This window comes from Marmota flaviventris, chromosome 11 (assembly GCF_047511675.1).
Source record: "Marmota flaviventris isolate mMarFla1 chromosome 11, mMarFla1.hap1, whole genome shotgun sequence".
NCBI lineage: Eukaryota > Metazoa > Chordata > Mammalia > Rodentia > Sciuridae > Marmota > Marmota flaviventris.
The window spans coordinates 73631155-73651888 of NC_092508.1; the positions used below are offsets into that span (position 1 = coordinate 73631155).

The 20734-nt window shown below is 38.5% G+C and overlaps 1 protein-coding gene across 1 annotated transcript in view; it reads right to left on the reverse strand.

Annotated features, from left to right (window-relative positions):
- Window positions 1-18659, reverse strand: part of Galnt5 (polypeptide N-acetylgalactosaminyltransferase 5) — a 42517-nt gene extending 23858 nt beyond the window's left edge. The window contains exons 1-3 of the mRNA XM_027938025.3: window positions 17215-18659; window positions 2378-2544; window positions 798-917 (exon numbers count right to left, since the gene is read on the reverse strand). Of these exons, the coding sequence (XP_027793826.3) occupies window positions 798-917; window positions 2378-2544; window positions 17215-18659 (1732 nt within the window). The remainder of the gene's footprint in view (window positions 1-797; window positions 918-2377; window positions 2545-17214) is intronic.
- Between the last annotated feature and the right edge of the window lie 2075 nt (window positions 18660-20734).

Sequence of the window (20734 nt, forward strand, 5' to 3'; positions counted from 1 at the left end):
AGCTGTCAACTTCTTAACTGTTTTCAAAATTAGTATCAGTGACAGTGGGACAATCTGACATTATGTGCCTTTTTATATGAAGCAGTAAGAAGTACACAATTCTTATCACTTAATAGTAGAATTCTATATATTACTCATACAAAAACATTTAGCCTGTAACATTTAACCTTCTGCACTCTGTAGGTACTATGAGGAAATAGAAAATTTCAGAACACAGAAAATAGTATAAACAAATACCCTGGACTATTTTTTAAAAAATACTATTTTTAGTACAAAAGATGGCACTGAGTATTCTAGATTGATAGACTAAGGAGACCAAGTAATACAGTGTATGAAACTTAATTAGATCCTGAATTAAAAAAAAATGTTTGAGAGCAATGAGAAAATTCAAAAAGGGCATTTACAAGTATTAGGCATTATTTAGGTATAAAAGTTATACTTATTTAAGAGAATATTCCTATTCTTCAGCAATGCCCATTGAAATACTTAGTGGTACAGTATCATGTTGTCTGTAAATTTCTTTATAAAGTTTCAAAAAGTTGTGTGTGTGTATGTATGTGTTGTGTGTGTGTGTGTGTTCATGCTTGTGTGCATATGTGCTCATCTTTCTGGGTCTTTGTCTGTTTAGTGCATAATGCACATATTCCAAAAGGTTAAACATTGGTAGAATTGAGTGATGGATATGTGAATGTTCAATGTATTATTCTTCTGAATTTCCTGTATGCTTGAAAATATTTTAAATTAAAGCAAAAATATAATGAAAACCAAATAAATAAATAAATAGAGTAGCTTCTTACCTGTTGCATTCTGTGCTCCTGCCAGCCTGGCTCGTATTAAGCCATGTCTCTCCTTGAGGTGAAGAATACGAACTTTTGGAAACTGAGACATGTATTTATCCAAATTATCTTTTAGGTAGTCTACATAAGAGTAAGGACATACAAGGAGAAACATTAACTTTGTAACTGGGTCTGCACCCAGATTGCCTCTGTAATGTCAAATTCCAAAAACTGAGATTATTATGGTCACTAAATTTTACTGTTTGGGTTAAAGTTTTATTTTCTGACATAATTTTCTTGCAAAGTTTTATTTTCTGATATCATTTTCTTGCAAAGTTTTATTTTCTGATATCATTTTCTTGTTCAATATTATAAGCCTCTGGATTTCTCCATCAGCAGGAGAGAATTTAAGCAATGTGTGCAAACTGGAAATTTTGCAAAAGAAGCTGGTGGGGCTACCATCATTTGCCACCACTGTCCTTCTCTGCACAGATATTCCCTCAGTCAGGCATTTTTTTCTCTTTTTAGATATTCATTGGGGGATCCAGCTAAAGGAACATTTTTGGATATTTTAAAGATACGTGGTTTGCAGTCACTTCTGGGTACAATGAAGCTATTGACAGCTGTACCAAGCAAGAATGCCTTCCAGGAATATTTTGCAGATCATTTTCCTAAGAATTTTGTATTATTTTTTCTGAAGGAGGACCCTGAGAACTGTGTAAATTCCAGGTACCACAAAATCTGGACCTACCTTTAAGAAAGGAACTTTTTACTGCTTAGTATCTAGATACCATATTCTGTTTATGTTTCAAGGCCACTTCTTAAAGTTTCAACCAGTTTTCCTGGGGCATCACATTGCTTCTTGAGCTTGGTGCGATTAAGGCTAAACTGTTCTAGAAACACTGTCATCTCTTTGCTATTTTCTAAAATTTAATGAAATGGGCTGTGTTTTTGGAATTTATAATGTGGCAATAATTGAACCTGTGAGACCACTCATATACACAAATTGTTTGAAAACCCCAAGAGTGAAATTCTTCATTATAATAAACAACAACAAATGTAAAGACGGCAGTGGACTCTGTTTTTGAACTCTGTTGAAACCACATCTCTCTGGTCCCACTGGAAATGAATTTTTGGCACCATTAACTTGACACATAATCTGCCCTGAGGAAGAAGAACAGGATCTCCATTTCTTTGCTTTCCATAGAACTTAATTCTAGTTAACACCAATAGGAAAGTTATTCTATTAACATGGGACTTTTGCTTATTAGATTCTGTGAAGAAAGTCTTGTACAATTGTAGGGAATATTTCTGGACTCTGATATTCAAAGTGTGCATCTTCAGAGAGCTGTAGTTGTAAAATCACTTCTATGTGTGTAGGGGAGTCATAGGTGAGAAGAGCCTGAAGTAGGTAGCTGAACAAAGTTCCAGATGAGTTCAGGTCCTACAGATGCTTAAACTCATGCCTCTAAGTCTCCACATGAAACAACGATTTAGAATTTTATGAATTTTATCAAATTAACAGTAATTTTGCTATCCAACCTACTATAGCCTCCCACCAAATGTCGACATTTCAGAAGAAAACTTGAATAGTTTAGTACCTTTGGTGCTAAAGTCATCAACCAGCACAATCTCCTTGATGAGGTGTGGAGGAGAGCGGTTGAGGACACTGTGAACGGATCTCAGGAGAGTGGACCACACCTCATCCACGAAGCACATTATCACACTGGTAGTTGGGAGGTTATCGTGAACTAGTTGTTCTGCACACCTGGGTCAGAATAGAAGCAAAGTATAGAGATGAGATCCATAAGATGGTTTGAGAATATCACCACAACACACACATGCACACACACACACAATTTATACACATATATATTTACATATAAACAAACAATCATTTTAGCAAGTGTCTTTTCTTGGGGAAGGGGTACATGCAAAATAAAAGAGAAGCAACAAAATAACCAGTAACCAGTAGCAGTAGTTGCTGTAAAGAACTAGTAATGCAAGCCGGTAGCGCTTCCTGTGAAGGCAAGAGGCAGAGAACACAGAGGCCATTCATATCTTCCTTAAGCTTTTGTGCCTCCATTTCCTCATCTGCAAAGTGAGATAATGGTCATTCAAAGTTTCATAAATTGGTGATGATGGTTCAGAGCTAGCATAGTTCCTGGTACAGGAATTCACTAAATCTAGTGTTGTGATCATTATTAAATTATATACCAGAATAGAGCATTTCAAGGTTTTTGATGTTGCTAAGTAGTTTATGATTACCCTTGTAACTGGCCATCTGCCAAATGCCAAAAGGAATGTTCTTTCTTCCACTCGGCATGTAAATGCGTTTATGGTATGATATTTATGTACCAAACAATTATGATGTTCCAGCTTCCCTCTGTATCTGGAGAGTCCTTGCTCATACTTTGCTACAGAGTAGACATAGTTGAAGTTACATTGTTGGCATAGAAATGAGAGCAGGCTGGATGGGAAATGGTGGTTTGCCACTGGTCTCGGGTCTTTTCCATGCTCTGCAGTTTATCCTGCTCCATTGCTGGCACTGTTCTAGGTCCAACCTGTTACTCCTTACAAGAAGGCACCCAGTGGAGCCTCACAAAGAGCATTTGCCATCCCACCAACACAATTCCTCTTAGTAATAATTAATGATGATCATAGATAAATAGTATAAACACTGTGCCTCATTTTGATTTAAACCTCTACTGTCATCTCTTCCCATTTTACACATGAATGACTGAAATCATGGAGAAACTAGTTTATGATGACACCAGTCAGTAAATGGCAGAGCTGGGACTGAAACTCTGGTCCAGTCTGGCTCCAGAAGCAACCACTCAGAAAGTCTTAAGTCTACAATAAAAGCAGCTGCTTATAGATGTGACATTCTTGAGAACTGATGCCTCTATTGAATAACATAATTATACTTTGTTTATTTGATAAATGACAAATAGATAAGAGTAAAAATCATAATAGAACAAACCACATTGGCATGATACTTAGATAGCTAAGAAAATACTATTATGTGCATGTAAATTATTAGTTAATTATGTGTGACAGTTGCTTGAGATAAATATTATTCGATACTTCCTCAAATAGAAAAAAATGAAGAGTGAGAAGTTAAATGACTCACCTGGTATCATTCATCTAGAATGCATATGGCAATGTGAACAAATGGTTCTCATTCTACTGCTCTATGCTGGTTTTTCTGTAGTAAGTGTATGGGTTTGGGAATTAGATGAATATGTACTTAAATACCAGTTCTCCCTAATTATTGGCTTTATGAAGTCACATAATTTCTTTAAACCTTAGTTTGCCAACTATGAAGCATAGAATTAAAATCCGCTTGCTGTAAGATTAAATACATGTATTATGTAAAACTCCTCTGGTATATATCTGACTCACAGCATGTGTTCAAGAGATGGGTGGCAAATCCAGCTATGCCCTGTAATATCAATGGCTGGGTATCATAATAACCAACAAAGCCTTAGGAAAATGTACCTATCCAGTCCACAACCACAGAAAACCAATTCAGAATGTTTGCATAGTGTCTGACAATCTGTGTCTTAAAAAACAATAAACAAAACTACATGAAAAATAACAAGGAACAGAATAAGAACTCAAAAGGCATTGATAGGCCAGTTGGGGCACTTATGTTCTAATCTAAAAATTGATTTATTCTCTGTATTGTTTATGACTGATCTTAAAGTTAAATGGAGGGTTTAACACTGGTGCTAAATTTTCAAGTGGTGTAAAATCAAAATAACATTTTAATCAGGTATCTTGACCTCATAATCAGGTATCTAGTGTTAACATAAAACAGCAGACTGTCTAAACTAATTTTAACCTTATTCTATACAAAATATCTATGAATTGGCAATCTGAATAATATAAGATATCCCTGACCTCACTTAAGTGCCATATTAGTTTCTTGTGGCTGCTGTATATAGCAAATTAATAAGAATTCTGCTCAACACTTCCTTCCTCAATTCATCTCTTTCCTCCCTCATTTTACTATGGACAGAAAAAAAGACACAGGTCATACCTTGAACACTTTGCTTGGTACTCTCCTTAGCTAAAATATTTATCACTTGCAAGTTCTGCTAATTTTCACAGGATAGGCACAATTTATTCAGGCTTGCTGTCACTACTTAACACACCTTGTCTTTCCTCCAGTTCCCAATAATTTGTTCCATATTTCTTTTTGAGCCATAGCAAGAAGCACTTACAATGCTCATAGTTCATATTCACAGAGATAATAGAAACTTCCTTATTTCCTTCTGAGCCCACACGAGTAGCATATTTAGCATCCATTTTCCTACCAACAATATCTTCAGGATAATCTATACTTTTTCTTACATGATACTAAAATTCTTCTAGTTTCTGTTTATCTAATACTCAATTATATTTCTTTGGCACAAATGATCATATCCAGTCTTTTGCTACATCAGGTAATATTAACAGGTCCTGGAAATAAGAAGTAAATATATCTTTTTTTTTGGGGGGGGGCATTTTTATCAGTCTGCCGCAAGGATTTAATACAGTATAGAATATGGAATTTTTGAAGGCAGATGTATCTGTTATTTCTTTTAATATGTGGGTGCCCCCCCTTATCCCTCAAACAAAGGTAAGTTTACATAGGTTTTACAGAATTGTTAAAGTCCTCCTCCTCCTCCTCCTCCTTCTACTACTACTACTGGAAAAAATTACCTTTGGAGCTTCTGTGAAATTTATGAATTTATAAAATGAAACCCACGAAAGGGTTAATTGACAAATGCCAAATTATGAATCATAATATTAATACTTAATTTTATAAAAGAACAAAAATTTTAAAAGAAAAGAATATGAATTAAAAGATTGCAAGTTTTTTAAATAAAAAAAATGTGCTTGGTTGCATAATTAACAACAAATGGGGGGCAATTTTGGAACTAGAAAAGCTTTAGATTCTGAAAATTCTTTTACAATTAAAAAAAAAAAAATCTCTAATGTAAGAGATCTCTCTGGCAGTGACCATCAAAGGCCAGAGCCATGAGACTGCAGTTTCACAGGTAGGGAAGGGACAGGGCTATAGCACAACGAAAAAGAGCCAACAGTGTATGTAGGAATGGAGAATATTCTGAAAACTATTTTCCGGGAAACCTAGAAAGGAAAGAAGTTGGAGGGTGGGATTCAGGGCAAATCTTTCACCTGTGTTCCTTTCCCTCTCCTCAATGGTGAGGAACAGAATCCTACTTATGGGCTCCAGGGAAGGGGCGGATACAGTTGAGAGCTGACACCCCCCCACCACCAAAAAAAAAAAAAAAAAGAAATAAGTAATTGGTAAGATTATTAGTGAAGTAAGGTTACTTTACCTTTCTCAAATTTACTGCAGCAGTTTATGAAATTAACCAGCCTAATCTCCCTCATTCACTCTTCCCACCACCACCCTGCTTTTTATTTTCTGTTCCCAAGAGACAAGACATGACACTTTCTGAATTTTCACCCATTACTGGCTTTTCCTTTTCAATTCCTTACTTTTTTATCTCTTCATAATTTTTTTTGCATTTTATTTTATTTTTATTTTTTATAATTATTATTTTTTATTGGTTGTTCAAAACATTACAAAGCTCTTGACATATCATATTTCATACATTAGATTCAAGTTGGTTATGAACTCCCAATTTTACCCCAAATACAGATTGCAGAATCACATCGGTTACACATCCACATTTTTACATAATGCCCTATTAGTAACTGTTGTATTCTGCTACCTTTCCTATCCTCTATTATCCCCCCTCCCCTCCCCTCCCATCTTCTCTCTCTACCCCATCTACTGTAATTCATTTCTCTCCTTGTTTATTTTCCATAGAAGATTCTCAGAGCTGGGTCCTGGGCTGTTTTCTTCTGTGTATGATGTCACTGGATGATCCCCTCTGGGCCCACAGTTTTCAGTATGATAATGTCTCAAATTTATATATTTAGATGAGATTTCACCTCTGACTCCAGACTCATGTGTTCAACAAACTGCTTAACATCTTCTCTGCGTGTCTCCCAGGCATCATACACACAAAGTATCTTTAACAGGAATTTTGATTTCTCCCCTCCCAGAGTAGCAGGTTATCTACGCTTTCCCCTCTCACTACCCACCATGCTGTTGTCATATAGATGCCATTCTAGACATCACACTCCTCCCGGATGCAAACAAAAGGCATCTATCAACTCTGTCCCTAGTTTTGCCAGAATACATCTCAATTCCAACTTCTTTAAACTTCCATATCTCCCCCATCCCATTCTTGAGTTTTCTCCATCTTTCTCTAGGATTCTGCTAAAGTCTCCTGATAGTACTATATTTTCTCTCCTTGCCATATCCTTGCCACTTTCCATCTTAAATCCTTCAGTCAATCCCTATTGGACAAAGCAAAAAAAAAAAAAAATATATATATATATATATATTCCCCCCCTCCTCAAATCCTTCATTATAGCTTGAGATTGCTCTGTTCAACTGGCTGTCATTCTACTTCCTGTCATATACTTTACCTAGCTATCTTGGTCCTCTTTAAGGTCTTTCATGATGTTAAATTTCTAACTCTTGTTATTTTCTTAACTTGGGGCCATTTTCCTAGCCTCTTCATGCCTTCATGGCTGACTTCGTCTCTTTATTTAGCATTAGCTTGAATATAACCCCCACGGAGAAGCTTTCTCTTGCTGCCCTATCGAAAGTGCATTCTTCTGTTATTCTCTTTTTTTAATATTTATTTTTTAGTTGTAATTGGACACAATCTTTATTTTATTTTTATGTGGTGCTGAAAATTGAACCCAGGGCCTCACCCATGCTAGGCGAGTGCTCTACCACTGAGCCACAATCCCAGCCCCTCTTCTATTATTCTCTGTTATAGTCACTTTTGCTTCTGCCATATTATTGACTTATCAATTTTCTTTCCATTTCTTCTACATCCAGATTTTAGTGAGTAGAGGTCAAATCTGCCTTCTTTTCACATTACCACAAGCTTCTAGCATGGTTGCCCATAACAAATATTTGATAAACATGTACTGAATGGATGAGATGGAATGAAACTTAAATTTAAAGCTTAAATAGTGGAAGATTAGATATTTCTCTTTGAGATAAAAAAAAAAAAAAACGGTGGTAATGTAAGCAGATAAACTCATGTGCAAAGGATGAGAAGCTAAAATGCTTTCCAGCTCATATTGGAAGGAGGTTCTTTGCTAATGAAATAGGGTAGCGGTTGAGGAGAATGGAGACTATTGGGACAGTCAATGTGAACAATGGGAAAAGTGCTAGCCAGAGATTTTTGAGGGCCATTGGGCACTTTCGAAAACATTGAGGATGCAATTTTTTTTGTCAGAATACCTGACAGCCTGAGTATACGATGAGATGAACGAAACTGTTGGATTAATCCAAGTGTAGATGTTATCATAGCAGTGAGGCAGAAAGGTTGGCAGAGGATTTTGAGGGGACTAGTACATGGTGGTTAAATATTCCACTGTGGCTCTGGGTGAAGAAAGAGGATGTAAAGCTAAGAGGAGTTAAACAGCCGAGTGAAGCGAGTGAAGGGAGGGAACAGAAGAGAGCAGTGTCTTCCTATGACTGCACATCTCTGATTTTATAATGTAATTAATAACGCACATTTCACACGTACATGTTTTTTGAACATTTGTCTCTGAAAAAGAAAATCAGTTCTAAAAAGCAAAGCAGCCCAGCTGCACAAATTCTGTGTGAATCAACAAGACTAGCCATGAAGTTTTGAGTGTTGCTTTATGGTTAAATTTTGGTTGGTTTAGAAATATCCAGGGACAAATCAAAATACATTAAGAATTAAACAAGTAGATCTCCAATTACCAAATGTCTAAACTTTCTTTATTCCCACTGTCTCAATTTCATCATTAGAAATCCATATGGGGAGATCATGGAGGATTCCATTAGATGATACTATCCCAACAAAGAGACTTTTGCCAATGATGACAAACAAGTATTTTGGATGTATTTAAGGAATCATGTTGCCAAAGGCCTTGGGGGAGATGATGTGGTACAGATCATGCTGTTGGCTGGTAAGAGGCAGTATTAAAGGATGGTGAGGAGGGATGTGAAGGAAATGCTGGAGGTTTCATCTATAAAAGTTCATCTTGTACCTCAGTTTGGGTGACTGAGATAAGAGCCTGATTTCCTACATTCCAAGCACATTAATCATGTTTTAAGGTGTCTTGGGAAAAAAAACAGTGTGTTTTTTCTTTTCCTTTTTGTAAACAGGTATAATGGGTCAGACCAGAAAGTTCAGATTATTAACTGTTGTATCAGGCATCAAGTTTCATCTAGTTTCCATAGGTTGTAAAAACCATTTCAAGTTCTCCTGCATTGACCCAAATGAAGTAAACTGTCTCTGTGCCTATTTTCCCATTGTAAACTTTGACTTCTGTTACATTATGGTAAAGAAATTGCAGCTCAAGTGAAATCTAATTTAAATGCAAGGTATTTCTAGATGTGTAAACTTTGTTGAGATTAAAAAATCATATTTTTATTTCAAATGCACACTTATTACACAAATTAGGCATGTAGAGTCTATGGGTGCTGTGCTCTATTTAAAAAAAATTAACCCAAACTGCTTTGTTAGGAGGAAGTCCAGGTTTTAATTACTATAGCCAATCCAATTACTCCAAACAAATGGGGACTCTAATGTGGAGAATTTCACCATCCCAAACACAGCAGATATATGATTATGATAGGACAGAAAGATTTTGGACTTGAGGAAGAAGGCAAGGGACTGAACTTTGAGTCCTTTTTGACACTAGCCAGATGGTCATGGTCAAGTCACTCACTAGCCTCCCCAGTAGTACACTTCCCTCACTTTTAAAATGAAGATTATAATGCTGATATCACAGAATGAGATGAAAATTTGAAGAGATAATGGATAAAAAATATCTTGTAAGCTTCAGGGTAAAAAGCCCACGCGAGACTCATGATTCCCCACAGTGTGAATATGCATATTTTGACTGGGCACCAGGCTCTTTTCCACTGTAGTTCTTTAATCTGAATCTATCAAGTACTCAATAATTTATGAGGAAACTCAGAAAGGATGTGCTTTACCCTTTCAGCTTCTGTGTGCTAAATGTTCAGCTACTAACCTGATTTGAATGCACCCTATCCAATAAAGAAGGATTCAAATCAGAAGATTGAGGGAGCAATAGCATTCTCTTATTTCTATAAATTTTTCATTTTATTCCAACAGAGCCAGAAGATATAACAGGGGTCAAGTCTCAGTTTCCTCGGGTATGAACCAGAAGGCTGGGAGAATAATTCCTTAACTTCAATTGGCAATTCAAATGCAACCTTGATGGGTGTGTTCAGGGCCTTCACTTCTCAAGCTTTGGCATCTTCTGGAGCATCAGGAGAATCAAGCCCCCAGCTCTACCTAGAATTATATATATGTATATTTTCTTCAAAACTTTAGAGTTACTGGGGCTTCTTTGCGTCTCACTGATAAGAGGGTATAGTGATATAAAAATGTTGCTTTAGTGTTTTGTTCTTTCTGGTGGAGACTGTCCCCTGACGCTCAGTCAAAATCCCCTGGCTCCTGAAAACATTCAACACTCAACACCCAACTCCAAAGGCTTTGGCCACTGATATCAAGGTTGCTGAGGTAAGGGTGTATCCATCAGAGGGACTGAACTCAGGCTTAGAAATATAAATCACCATCATCAACATTCAACACTTTAACAATAGTCTATTTTGAGAAGGCAGCTGTTAGGGTGAAACTGGAATGGGAGGGAGAAGGTCAGGAGGTGGTGTCATATGATGGAAATAGTCCTGGGTGGAAGTGAAGGCACTTTGAGGGTGGTGCTCTCTCTCCTGCTGTGTATGACCTAGGGCAAGTCACTTTCCTCCACATACCTTCTCTGTAACACAAGGGACTACAGAGATCACTTCTGAGTCTTTATGTAATGTTAATAGTGGATGACTTTCTGTGCCACATTAGCTGTGTTTACCTTTACACACCCCTGACTTAGGTATAAGGAAGAGATCTGTCTTAATTTCTTCCAGCGTCATATGATTATAAGTAAACAAAGAAAGGAGGCTTTGTAGCCTGTGGAGAGAGCACTAGAATTAGAAGTTGAGAAATTTTCTTTTGAATCTCAAATCTGCTCTTAGGTTTCTGGGACAGCAGATATATCATTTGCTTTTTTACAGTCTCAGTTTTCTACCAGTAAAACACATGAGACTAAGAGAATTTCTTTCATGGAATTGCTGTAAGGATTGGTAGAATAAAGGCACACTCACTCACGTGTAAAAGTCCACACACACACACACACACACACACACACACACATCACTTCCTGGAACATAAATACATATTTCTTTTGTGTGAGCATTATGATGCAGCAGTTGTAGACAAGCGTACCATACTTATTGGCCAAGGGAGGTGCAGGTGATGATAATAGCCAGGTAGGAGCGAAACGGGTTATTACTGAGTGAAGAATCCGAAGACTGCTGGTTGGGGTTCAGCCCTGCCACTGTGTGCTGTGAGATCTAGGTCAAGTTACTTTGCCTTTCCGCATGTATTTCCCCTCATCTGTGAGTTTGGCATACTACACATTTTTTTTTCAAAGTACTCTGAAAAGCTCCTTTCATTTTTAAAAGCAAACAACAAGACAGAGCAACTAAACATTGCTATTTTCTCTGTGCATTTTGACCCATGTGCAAAAAAATGTAATTTTCCTCCCAAGAGTTCGGTTCTGAATGGGTCAGCCAGAAGAGCCTGACAGGAAGTAGTTTTCTAGGACAAGAGGATCCAGGGCAATATTACATCAAGAATTTGATAAAATTAGGCTGATGGTTAAATTGGGCCCTGGGTTAGATGTGTGAAAAAAGCAGTGTGAATAGGTTGAGAGTCTTACATTTACTAATTACTCTCTCCCAGGAGTATTTCTAGGTCTTTGACAGTATTTAGGTAATTGAGCAATTTGAGTTGCTTTAGCATTTCTCAGTTTTACATTAATTAGGTGCTGTTTAACTGTTTTCTTCATTAGTAACAGATTTTTTTTTTCTTTTTTACATCTCTCCTCTGGTTATCTTTCTGTTGTTCCTCTAGTTGTGGGAAGAATGTAATAAATAAAAGTATCCAAAGGCTTAGTAATAAACTCTTGGCTATATTTAACCTTTGCTATGTTATGGTTTAACTTTCACCTTTAAACAAAATTTTACTTTTATTTCCTGCTCTCCTATGTGACTTTTCAGTGAAACAGAGCACTGAGTTGCCCCAACATACACACACATACTCAGAATTGCATGTGTGTGCGTGTGCACCCCCTCATCATCACACACACACCACTGCATTGCTTTCACCCAAAGGGTGAATGCAGGAAAGAATACTTTTAAATCTATATTGTGAGATTTTTTTTCCTACTACTCTGATGGATTCTAAGAGAGATGTCACAGCTTCTCTTGTTAATTTTAGAAAATGTTCTCGAATCACTATCAATCACAAAAGCAGTCTCATTTCATCAATTAACATTTTCATCCCATGTAAAAATAAAAAAAAAATGAATTTCATTTAACTTTTTCTTTCTCCTATTCTGATGGGCTTTTAGAAGCCTGAAGTCTGTTCGCATACATGATCTGTTTATCTTCTTTCTTCCAGCTTCTCCACCTCCTCTAGCAACTCATTAGTTATGTTTTTTGACCCTGGTAGAGTCCAAATTAAGGTTCCGGAAAGTTTTCCTTTCTCCTCAGTAATTTATACTGGTCTGTGGCAAAGGCACAGTGCTATCTTTTGCTTTTCATACATGCTGAAAGAAAACTCTCCTTAGCTGTGTAGGAAGGAATCAAATTATTGGTTGACAGTCCCAGCTTGGACTAAGAGAATAAAGGCCCACTTTAATTGCTTCATTGAGGAGCTTGCCAGAGTTCTGTAGGGAATGTGGAGCATTAAGCTAGGCGATCAAGTAGCATTATGATGCAGCAGTTGTAGACCAGCGTACCATACTTATTGTACTTTAAATGTTGGCAGCAAACATTTTTTTTGTGTGTGTGTGCGTGTGTGTGTATCATTTTTCTCTAAATTCAGAAACAGGAAGTCCACTCTTAAAGTAAGTCCATTTGTGGAATTCCATCTTGACCACCTCTGCAGGCTAGGAGACAAGTTTTTCCAAGTAGAACTGCCCCATATTTTTGGATAGGACTATATTTCAGCAAAGTGTGTGTGTGTGTGTGTGTGTGTGTGTGTGTGTGTGTTGATTGTTGCTGATAGGAACAAACTTCAAAAATTAAGAGAAAGAACTTAAAGTCTTTTTATAAGAAAGAGTTTTAAATATGGGACTTACAAATGACTGTCAAAGAAGTATTTTAAGCATATCTTGAAATAAAATATTTTAGCTGGGCACAGTGACTCATGCTTGTAATCCCAGCGGCTCAGAAGGCAAGAGAACTGTGAGTTCAAAGCCAGCCTCAGCAACAAATGGAGGCCCTAAGCAACTCAGAGAGATCGTGTCTCTAAATAAAATACAAAAATGGGCTGGGGATGTGGCTCAGTGGTTAAGATCCCCTTGGTTCAAACCAAAATAAATAAATAAATAAACAAACAAATAAATATTCTAAGCTACGATGAAGTTGTGCTGTCCTTATTGACTTAAAACACTCTTATAAAATAGAAATAGATCTTTCTCCCTTGAAAATCAAACATTCAATTTAAAAACCAAAACAATAACAAAATATGAACTAATGAATAAACATGAATTAATAGATCATAGTGTTAAGCAGGATACATTTATCTTACATCAGATACTAATATACTCTACATATTCAAAAGGAAAATTGGAAAGTCCTTATTATATTATAAAACGACTGATTGCAAGCTTTACTTGAATTTCTACCTTTCATTTATTCTGTTAAAATAGTTATCAATTTTCGATAATTATTTCAGAAAAACATACCTTTTAAATCTGTATTGTACAAATCTGAATCTTTGGAGCACACAGCACCATGTTCAGGGAAAAGGGAGTAGTACAATATGAAGTTAAGTGTTGAAGTTTATAATTTTACTGAGAGGGAAATGCTCCAGCCTCTAGTTAGTGAAAGGAACCCAACCAAGTGTTTCAGTAACCAGGAGGGCTGCCTACTATGTTAAACCTCATTGGAATTTAGAGGTCACAGTCATGTCATGGTCAGGATGGAGGTAGGTCCCTATCGACTTTAGGATATTGGTGAATTAGCATGTATGGAGAGAAAAGGATGAGGGCCATGTAAGGAGCGAGAAGGAGGCTGTGGAAAGACACAAATTATAAAATTATCCGGGGTGGGGGGCAATGAGCATCATGTGTAGGAAAGGGTCAAGAGACTGACTTTCCTTGTGCTGAGGGCTCACATTGAAGAAAATAGCATATACCTCATGCAAGAGCCCCGCTACCAGGGAGAGTCAAGGGTAGCAGTGGAATGGATACTGCGCACAACACTGGCAGAAAGGAGTGCTTGTGCTGTGGAAAAGGCCATGAGAGTGCATCTCAACATATTAGGGCAGTTCTTTGGGACTCAGGAGGGAAAGGAGGAGACAGCAGGTTTGGAAGAGAGAGTCTGATTCTATAACTAAAAAGGGACATGGTCCTGGCAACCCTGCCTGTCTCCTCTACCTAAAGACAATCTTTGCTCTAATAATTTGGTTACTTCATTCTCAAAATGTTATTAATTTATAACTAGTTATTATCTTTACTTAGGGGAAGTGAGTTTAAATGAATATAGCAAACCTTTGGTTTTTATTCTTTTCCTTCAATCTATATTCAATGAACACTTATGGTATGCTAGTTACTGTGTTACTTAATCTATAATGGTGGATTTGGGGATAATATAAAAGTCAGCAAGGAAGATATTCCCCCCAAATTTTTGAATTTCAAGGTTGCAGTAGGCTGTTACTAGAGCTAATTTTAAGGTCCATGTTTTTATAGATTTCTCTCTCTCTCTCTCTCTCTCTCTCTCACACACACACACACACACACACACCACACACACACAAACACACACATTTTTGGACAATTTCCTCCTTATGGTGATGTTTAAAATCTATTATATTAAAAAATCATATTGTGTGTTCTGGTAAGACATCTCAAATACATTTTGAGCAAGGCTGAAAACAAATAAAATCAGTTAAAACATTTCACTCCAAATCTTACCTATACAATGAACCCAAAAGTTCTCATTTCCATTTTTCTCCAAAGTTTATCTCTATGAATATATAATATGCATATATTTATAGTCAGAGTGTTTGGGCAAAGGAAAAGAAAAAACAAAACAATAACAACAAGAAAATATCCATTTTAAAGTAGGAATGACACAAAAGGGCTATCAATCCTCCGAGGAGTCCCAGTTTAGTCTCCCTCCTGGTTGGCCTATCTCCTCCATCCTGTTGGAGTACAGCATCAGTCAGGTAGCTTGTCCAGAGCTCCAGTGTATTTAGCCAAGGTGGGTTGTGTGCTAAAAGGGAGGGGCCTGGCCATGTGCTCTCTGACTCATCCTCTTAAGCATACATGTTCATTTTTGCTATGGTTGGGCAACCTTCTGCAGAAGACAGAACCTGACTGTGACTTTCCTGGACTGCAATGCACCATTTCCAAATTAGAGAAACTAACAAGCACTGGCAGTCATTGAGCCTTCAATAAATCACATGGGTGATAACATCACTATTGCCAGCTTTTGGCCCACACACTGGCCCTTTCTCCAGTTTGGAGCTGGAACTTGGACTTCTATGCTGTCTGATTCTGCCCCAGGTTCCAGAGCAGTCGGTAAGGGCCACTGAGGGCATAATAAAATGAAGCTGCTTTAATGACTACTTCATTCCCTGGCATTCTATGTTCAAAACTAGCATATACAACCCTGTGGTATACAGGAATTCAGAGTCAAGTTGGACTAATATAATTTGTAGAATCCTTTTCCTGATGATTGTAGTCGGGAGGTCAGCAAAAGATGAGAAAGTACAGCATAATTTTGAGCGTGAATTGTAATAATTTCTGTTGAATTACTAGCTTTATCATCACTGACAATGCCACTTCCCAGGGCCTCAGTTTCCTCATCTGTAAATGCTTTTGTGTTCTCCTTAAGGCTGTGTGTATCAGCAAAGTAAGGAATATGAATGGCACAGTCCTTGGTCTTAGGCAGTTAGTATGTGGTTGATAGTTATTTGCCAATGCCTAGGATGTTGATAATGACCTCACTATAGCTGATATCACATCAAAGTACTCCTCGTCTTAGATGAACAAGGTTCACTATCTGTGCCTCCCTCCTAGTAAAGTGAATGAACTGTACCCCTATTACCTAGATTACAAAGAATATCTTTCTACAAAAGCCAAACAAGGTCACTGTTAACCCACTACAGGTGCCACATCTCAATCTTGACATTCCCTAATTCTAACTTCCTGGCAAATGTTGTTTAGCTCAGGGAATTGCATATCAAGGCATAGTCAGAGCTATGTTATCCATTAATGGTCATCATATGGCTACAACCTACCCCCACATGTAAGTGGGCTAGGAAGAGCCAGAAATGCAACTATTTGACTCAGATCAAATATTGGTGATTTGATGCTGCCAATGATGACAGAGTTTTAGGAATTTCTTTGAGGAACTGGTTCAGGCCAGTGCATTGGGCAGCAGTAGAGCTGGAAAAGTGGCATAATTTATGAGCATCCTCATCAGTTCATTTGAACTCTAAGACCTGCCCCTCCTTTCCAGGGCTTTTGTGAAGTTCACCCATGTATACATAGGCTCCTCCTATGTGGTAAAACTCTACCGATAAAAGTGATTGCTGTTATTATGTTCTTGTAGTTTTGCAGGTGCTTGCTAGTTATTGATGGACTTTTCCCAACACTATTACTCCTGTGTAACTGAACTCCTGAAATGTCTACCATCCTTACTGACAAAGGACATTAAATTTTAGGGAATAAAGTCAATTTTTTCCATTGCTGTTATGGATATCACTATTCATGAGTAGGCAGAATTCTGCTTGTTGAGATATGACTCTAAGATGTTTATGAAATTTCTTATCTGTGCTCATTTCCCAGATATATTCCAGACAAACTTTCCAATAGTTAAAATTTCCAAAATTGAGAACTTACTCCAATGTCAGTGTTTTAATGGAGTTACACTTCAAGCTCCACCACTCATGTATACTTTATTGTGAGTTGAATCCATCTAGTTATTTTAATAGATTGCCAAGACAGGGAAGGAAATGGATCCTGAGCTAATCGGGGTGAGGGCCAGAGAAGTAAGCTTAGAAACAGAACAAAATGCATGTACTGGTATCAGAAATTTTCACTTTGTGAACGGTAGAATATTTGGCTAGTATCTAATAATTGCTTTTTCTCTAGTTCTGAGTGACCATAATTCACACAAAATTATCTAGAAATAAATGTTTCTGTATACAAGCCCAAATACCTAGGATTGAAGAAAGAAGAGAATGAGCCTTACCCAGCAGGTCTTGTGTCTTCAATAGCTCTGTCCACTGGGATCAGATCACTAAGGTAGACATTGAAGTTTCCTTCCTTCCATCTTCGTTCTGCCTCTTTCTCCTTTCCAGGGGGAACAACCACAGGACGTCCAAACTGACCTGGAGCTTTAGGGTCTCTTGGAGAAAGTGTCACGTCTACTCGTAACACTTGGTGCATCCCATGGTGTTCAGTTAGAGGGGCTTTTGTGTGACTTTGGTTGCGTTCTGCATGCTGTGCCTTGGTAGTCGAGTTGATTCTTGCAGTCCCCAGTCCCCCTGCTAAGGCTTTTTTGGTTTGAGACACTGTTGCCCTCTGTGAAGCAAGTGAAGACAAATCTGCCTCGCTCCTGTTCCTGGAAATGTGTGTATCTTGGCTTCCCCCCAACACTTTAGGTAATATAGTTTTGGTTTTAAAGTTGGAAACCTCATTGGTGTTTGTCTTTAGTTCCTCCTCTTTAGTTATAATCACAACATGGCTTTCAGGGAAGTCGAGTCTCTTCCCCTGAGCCACTTTGACTCCATCATGCTTTGGCATGCCTCCCAACCATGTCTCATTCATAGATGGCTTCTTTAAGTGACTGGAACTGGCAATGAACTTGAAAAAAGGAAGACCCTTATTGACTTTGTGTCTATTTGCATTTAATTCTTTGCTCTGAGTCACAGTTTGTTTTAAGGCTATGGCTTCCCCAGATTTGGGCACTGATGAGCCACCAGGGTGTGTCCTCTCGTTTGCTACTGCTTGTGATTGCTGCTTTGCTCTAAGAGTGATGGTCATGTTCAGGGCCCTTTCACCTGCTGGTTTTGATGTGTCACTGCTGAGATTATGACTCCTCGGGGCCTCCTGTTTTACACTGACAGGTCCTGTGTGTACAGATATTTTGACTAATGGAGTTCCTTTTGCCACTACAAATGGGGTTTTCCAAGCCCTCTGGGCTGTTGTCTGATTTGATGTCACCCGATGGAAGAAAATTTCAGATTTGCTGTCTCTCCCCTCCATCTTCTGCTTGGTAAGGGTCTCTGTGAGGTTCTGTAGATGTGCAGGATACCACAAAGGTACCACTTTGTCCCTTCCCAGATTGTTTTTCATTTTTCTTTGCCTCTGTGTTGGGTCCAAGTGATCCTGAAACTTGTGCACACTGTCCTCAGTCTTTCTAAAATTGTCTTTGCCCCAAGCTCCCTTCCCATGTCCCCTCTGGGGAGGCCTCATCTCTTTGATGCTGCTGTAAAGGATCTTCATTTGGTCTGGCTGCACTCTGAATCCTATCTGTTCCCTCCTCACGATATCTTCCTTGAGGAGCCGAGTGTTGATCTCACTGAATGAGAGGCGGAGAGCTGCCATGTCAAAGAGCAGCCAGATGACAGAAGCCACAAATATAAATGCCAAGACTCGCCCACTTCCTCGGAAAAACTTTCGGATCTTGTTCATTGTACAAAGGCTTCCCTTGCAGCCTGCCCTCCCTTTGAGTCTGCTTACCTGGAGTGGAGAAAGAGATGAAGTAGCAGCAGCAGCAGCAGCAGCAGCAGCAGGAGTTGCCAGAAAGCACCCCCTCCCCTGAACACAGCAGGAAACAGCAGTCCAGGGGGAAAGCTCAGCTCCTACTGCCTGTCAGTCTCTGCCTGCGTGGCATTTCACAGCAGCGCATCTGTGCCTGCTCCGCTGGCCCTGGTTAAACCCTGGTAAACACTGACCTCAGGTCACTCCGGGAGCAGACAATTGCAGCCACAGAACAGTTCAACATATCACTTGTCTTGTCTCCGGGAGCCCATGTCCACCTTTCTACCAGCCCAAGAAAAGGAGGGGGCCGGGTTGGGGCTGCTGTTTCTCTCCTCCCAGTTCTCCACTGCTTGCTGTAACTCAACACCACTTCTCATAAGGAAAACATTTCAAGCCATTACCCAGAAAACTTCATTCAGCTTTCACCTTCCTTGTTACGTGAGTGTGTGTGTGTGTGTTTTAAGGGCAATTAAACAGAGAGCAAGCTATCTAACTTGGAGGGCATGTGTTCCTGGTTTGTAACCCCACCTACCCCACTCCTGCTCTTTAACCCTGTGGTACCCAGGTGCTCTAACTTTAATGTTTCATCTCAAAGAGGTTAATAACTTCAAGAAGGGGCCCATCAAATACTCACTATTGGAGGTGGATGTTTACTTATTCAGAAGGTTTCCTGGAGGGGCTATAAAAATATTTCTTTGTAAATCAAGCCATTCTTTTCTCACCAGTCCATCTGTTTTTATTACTGAACTTAATAGACACAAACTTAATTTGTCATATTGCTCTAAAAGTTTCTAGGCACTTTGCTATGGTCTGAATGTTTGTGAGCCCACCAAGTCCATATGTTGAAAACCTAATTACCAATGTGATGGTATTAGAATGTGAAGCCTCTGAGAATTGATCAGATTATGAGAAGCCCACCTGAATGGAAATAGGGTCCTTAGAGAAGAGACCCCAGAGAGCTGCTTTGCCCTTCTGCCAAATGAAGACGGCAAGAAGTCACCTTTTAGGACAAGGAAATGGGCCTCACTTGTCACCAATTTTTATGGTTCCTTCATCTTGAACTTCCCAGCCTCCAGAACTCTGAGAAATTAATTGATACTGATGAAAAGTCACTCAGGCTATGATATTTTGTTATAGAAGTTTGAATGGCATTATCTATTTCAATTATTATCTTGTTATGGACCAGTCACAGTTTGAGGATTGTATCAGGACTTGGACTAGACCCTGAGTGACCATGGTAAACTGATAGGACAGTGGTTACCACATAGACTTCACATTAGAATCACTTGGAAGGAATTCCTCCAATCTCTGATTAATAAGGAAGATATAGAAAGGAAGTCTAGTAGAGTAGAGGAAGAGGGAGCAGGGGATGGGAGGGAAAGAGGGGATCATGAACTGAAATCAATTTTCATGCATGTGTGTGTTTGTTGGGATGAACTCAACCTACTGTATGTAACCCTAAAGCTCTAAGTTTAAAAAAAAAAGTGATAGTTGATCTGTACATTTTTGGGGTGTTTTTATTTTTTTGGTACTTGTGATTGAACCCAGGGGTGCCTAACTACTGAGCAACATCCCCAGCCCTTATTTTATATTTTATTTAGAAACAAGGTATTGTTGAGTTGCTTAGGCCCTTGCTAAATTGCTGAGGCTGGCTTTGAACTCATGATCTTCCTGCCTCAGTCTCCAAGGTGCTGGGATTACAGGTGTGTGCCACTGTGTCTAGTTCATTTTTTACTTTGTTTTGGTTTTGAACAATGTCCAGGCAATGTTTAATTTTTCATGTCCCCTTGATCGCACTAAGAGCTACTCTGACAGCTGGTAGCGCCTTATTTCTTTACTGTGGGAGTGTTGCTGGATGAGATTGGTATTTGAACCTGTGAAGTAAGAAAGAAGAAACTTCTTCACCCAATGTGGGCAGGCCACAGAGCATCCAATTGGTTGAGGGCTCAGATAGAATTAAAAAAAATAAAAATAAAAAACAGAGGAAAGGCAAATCTGCTCTCTCT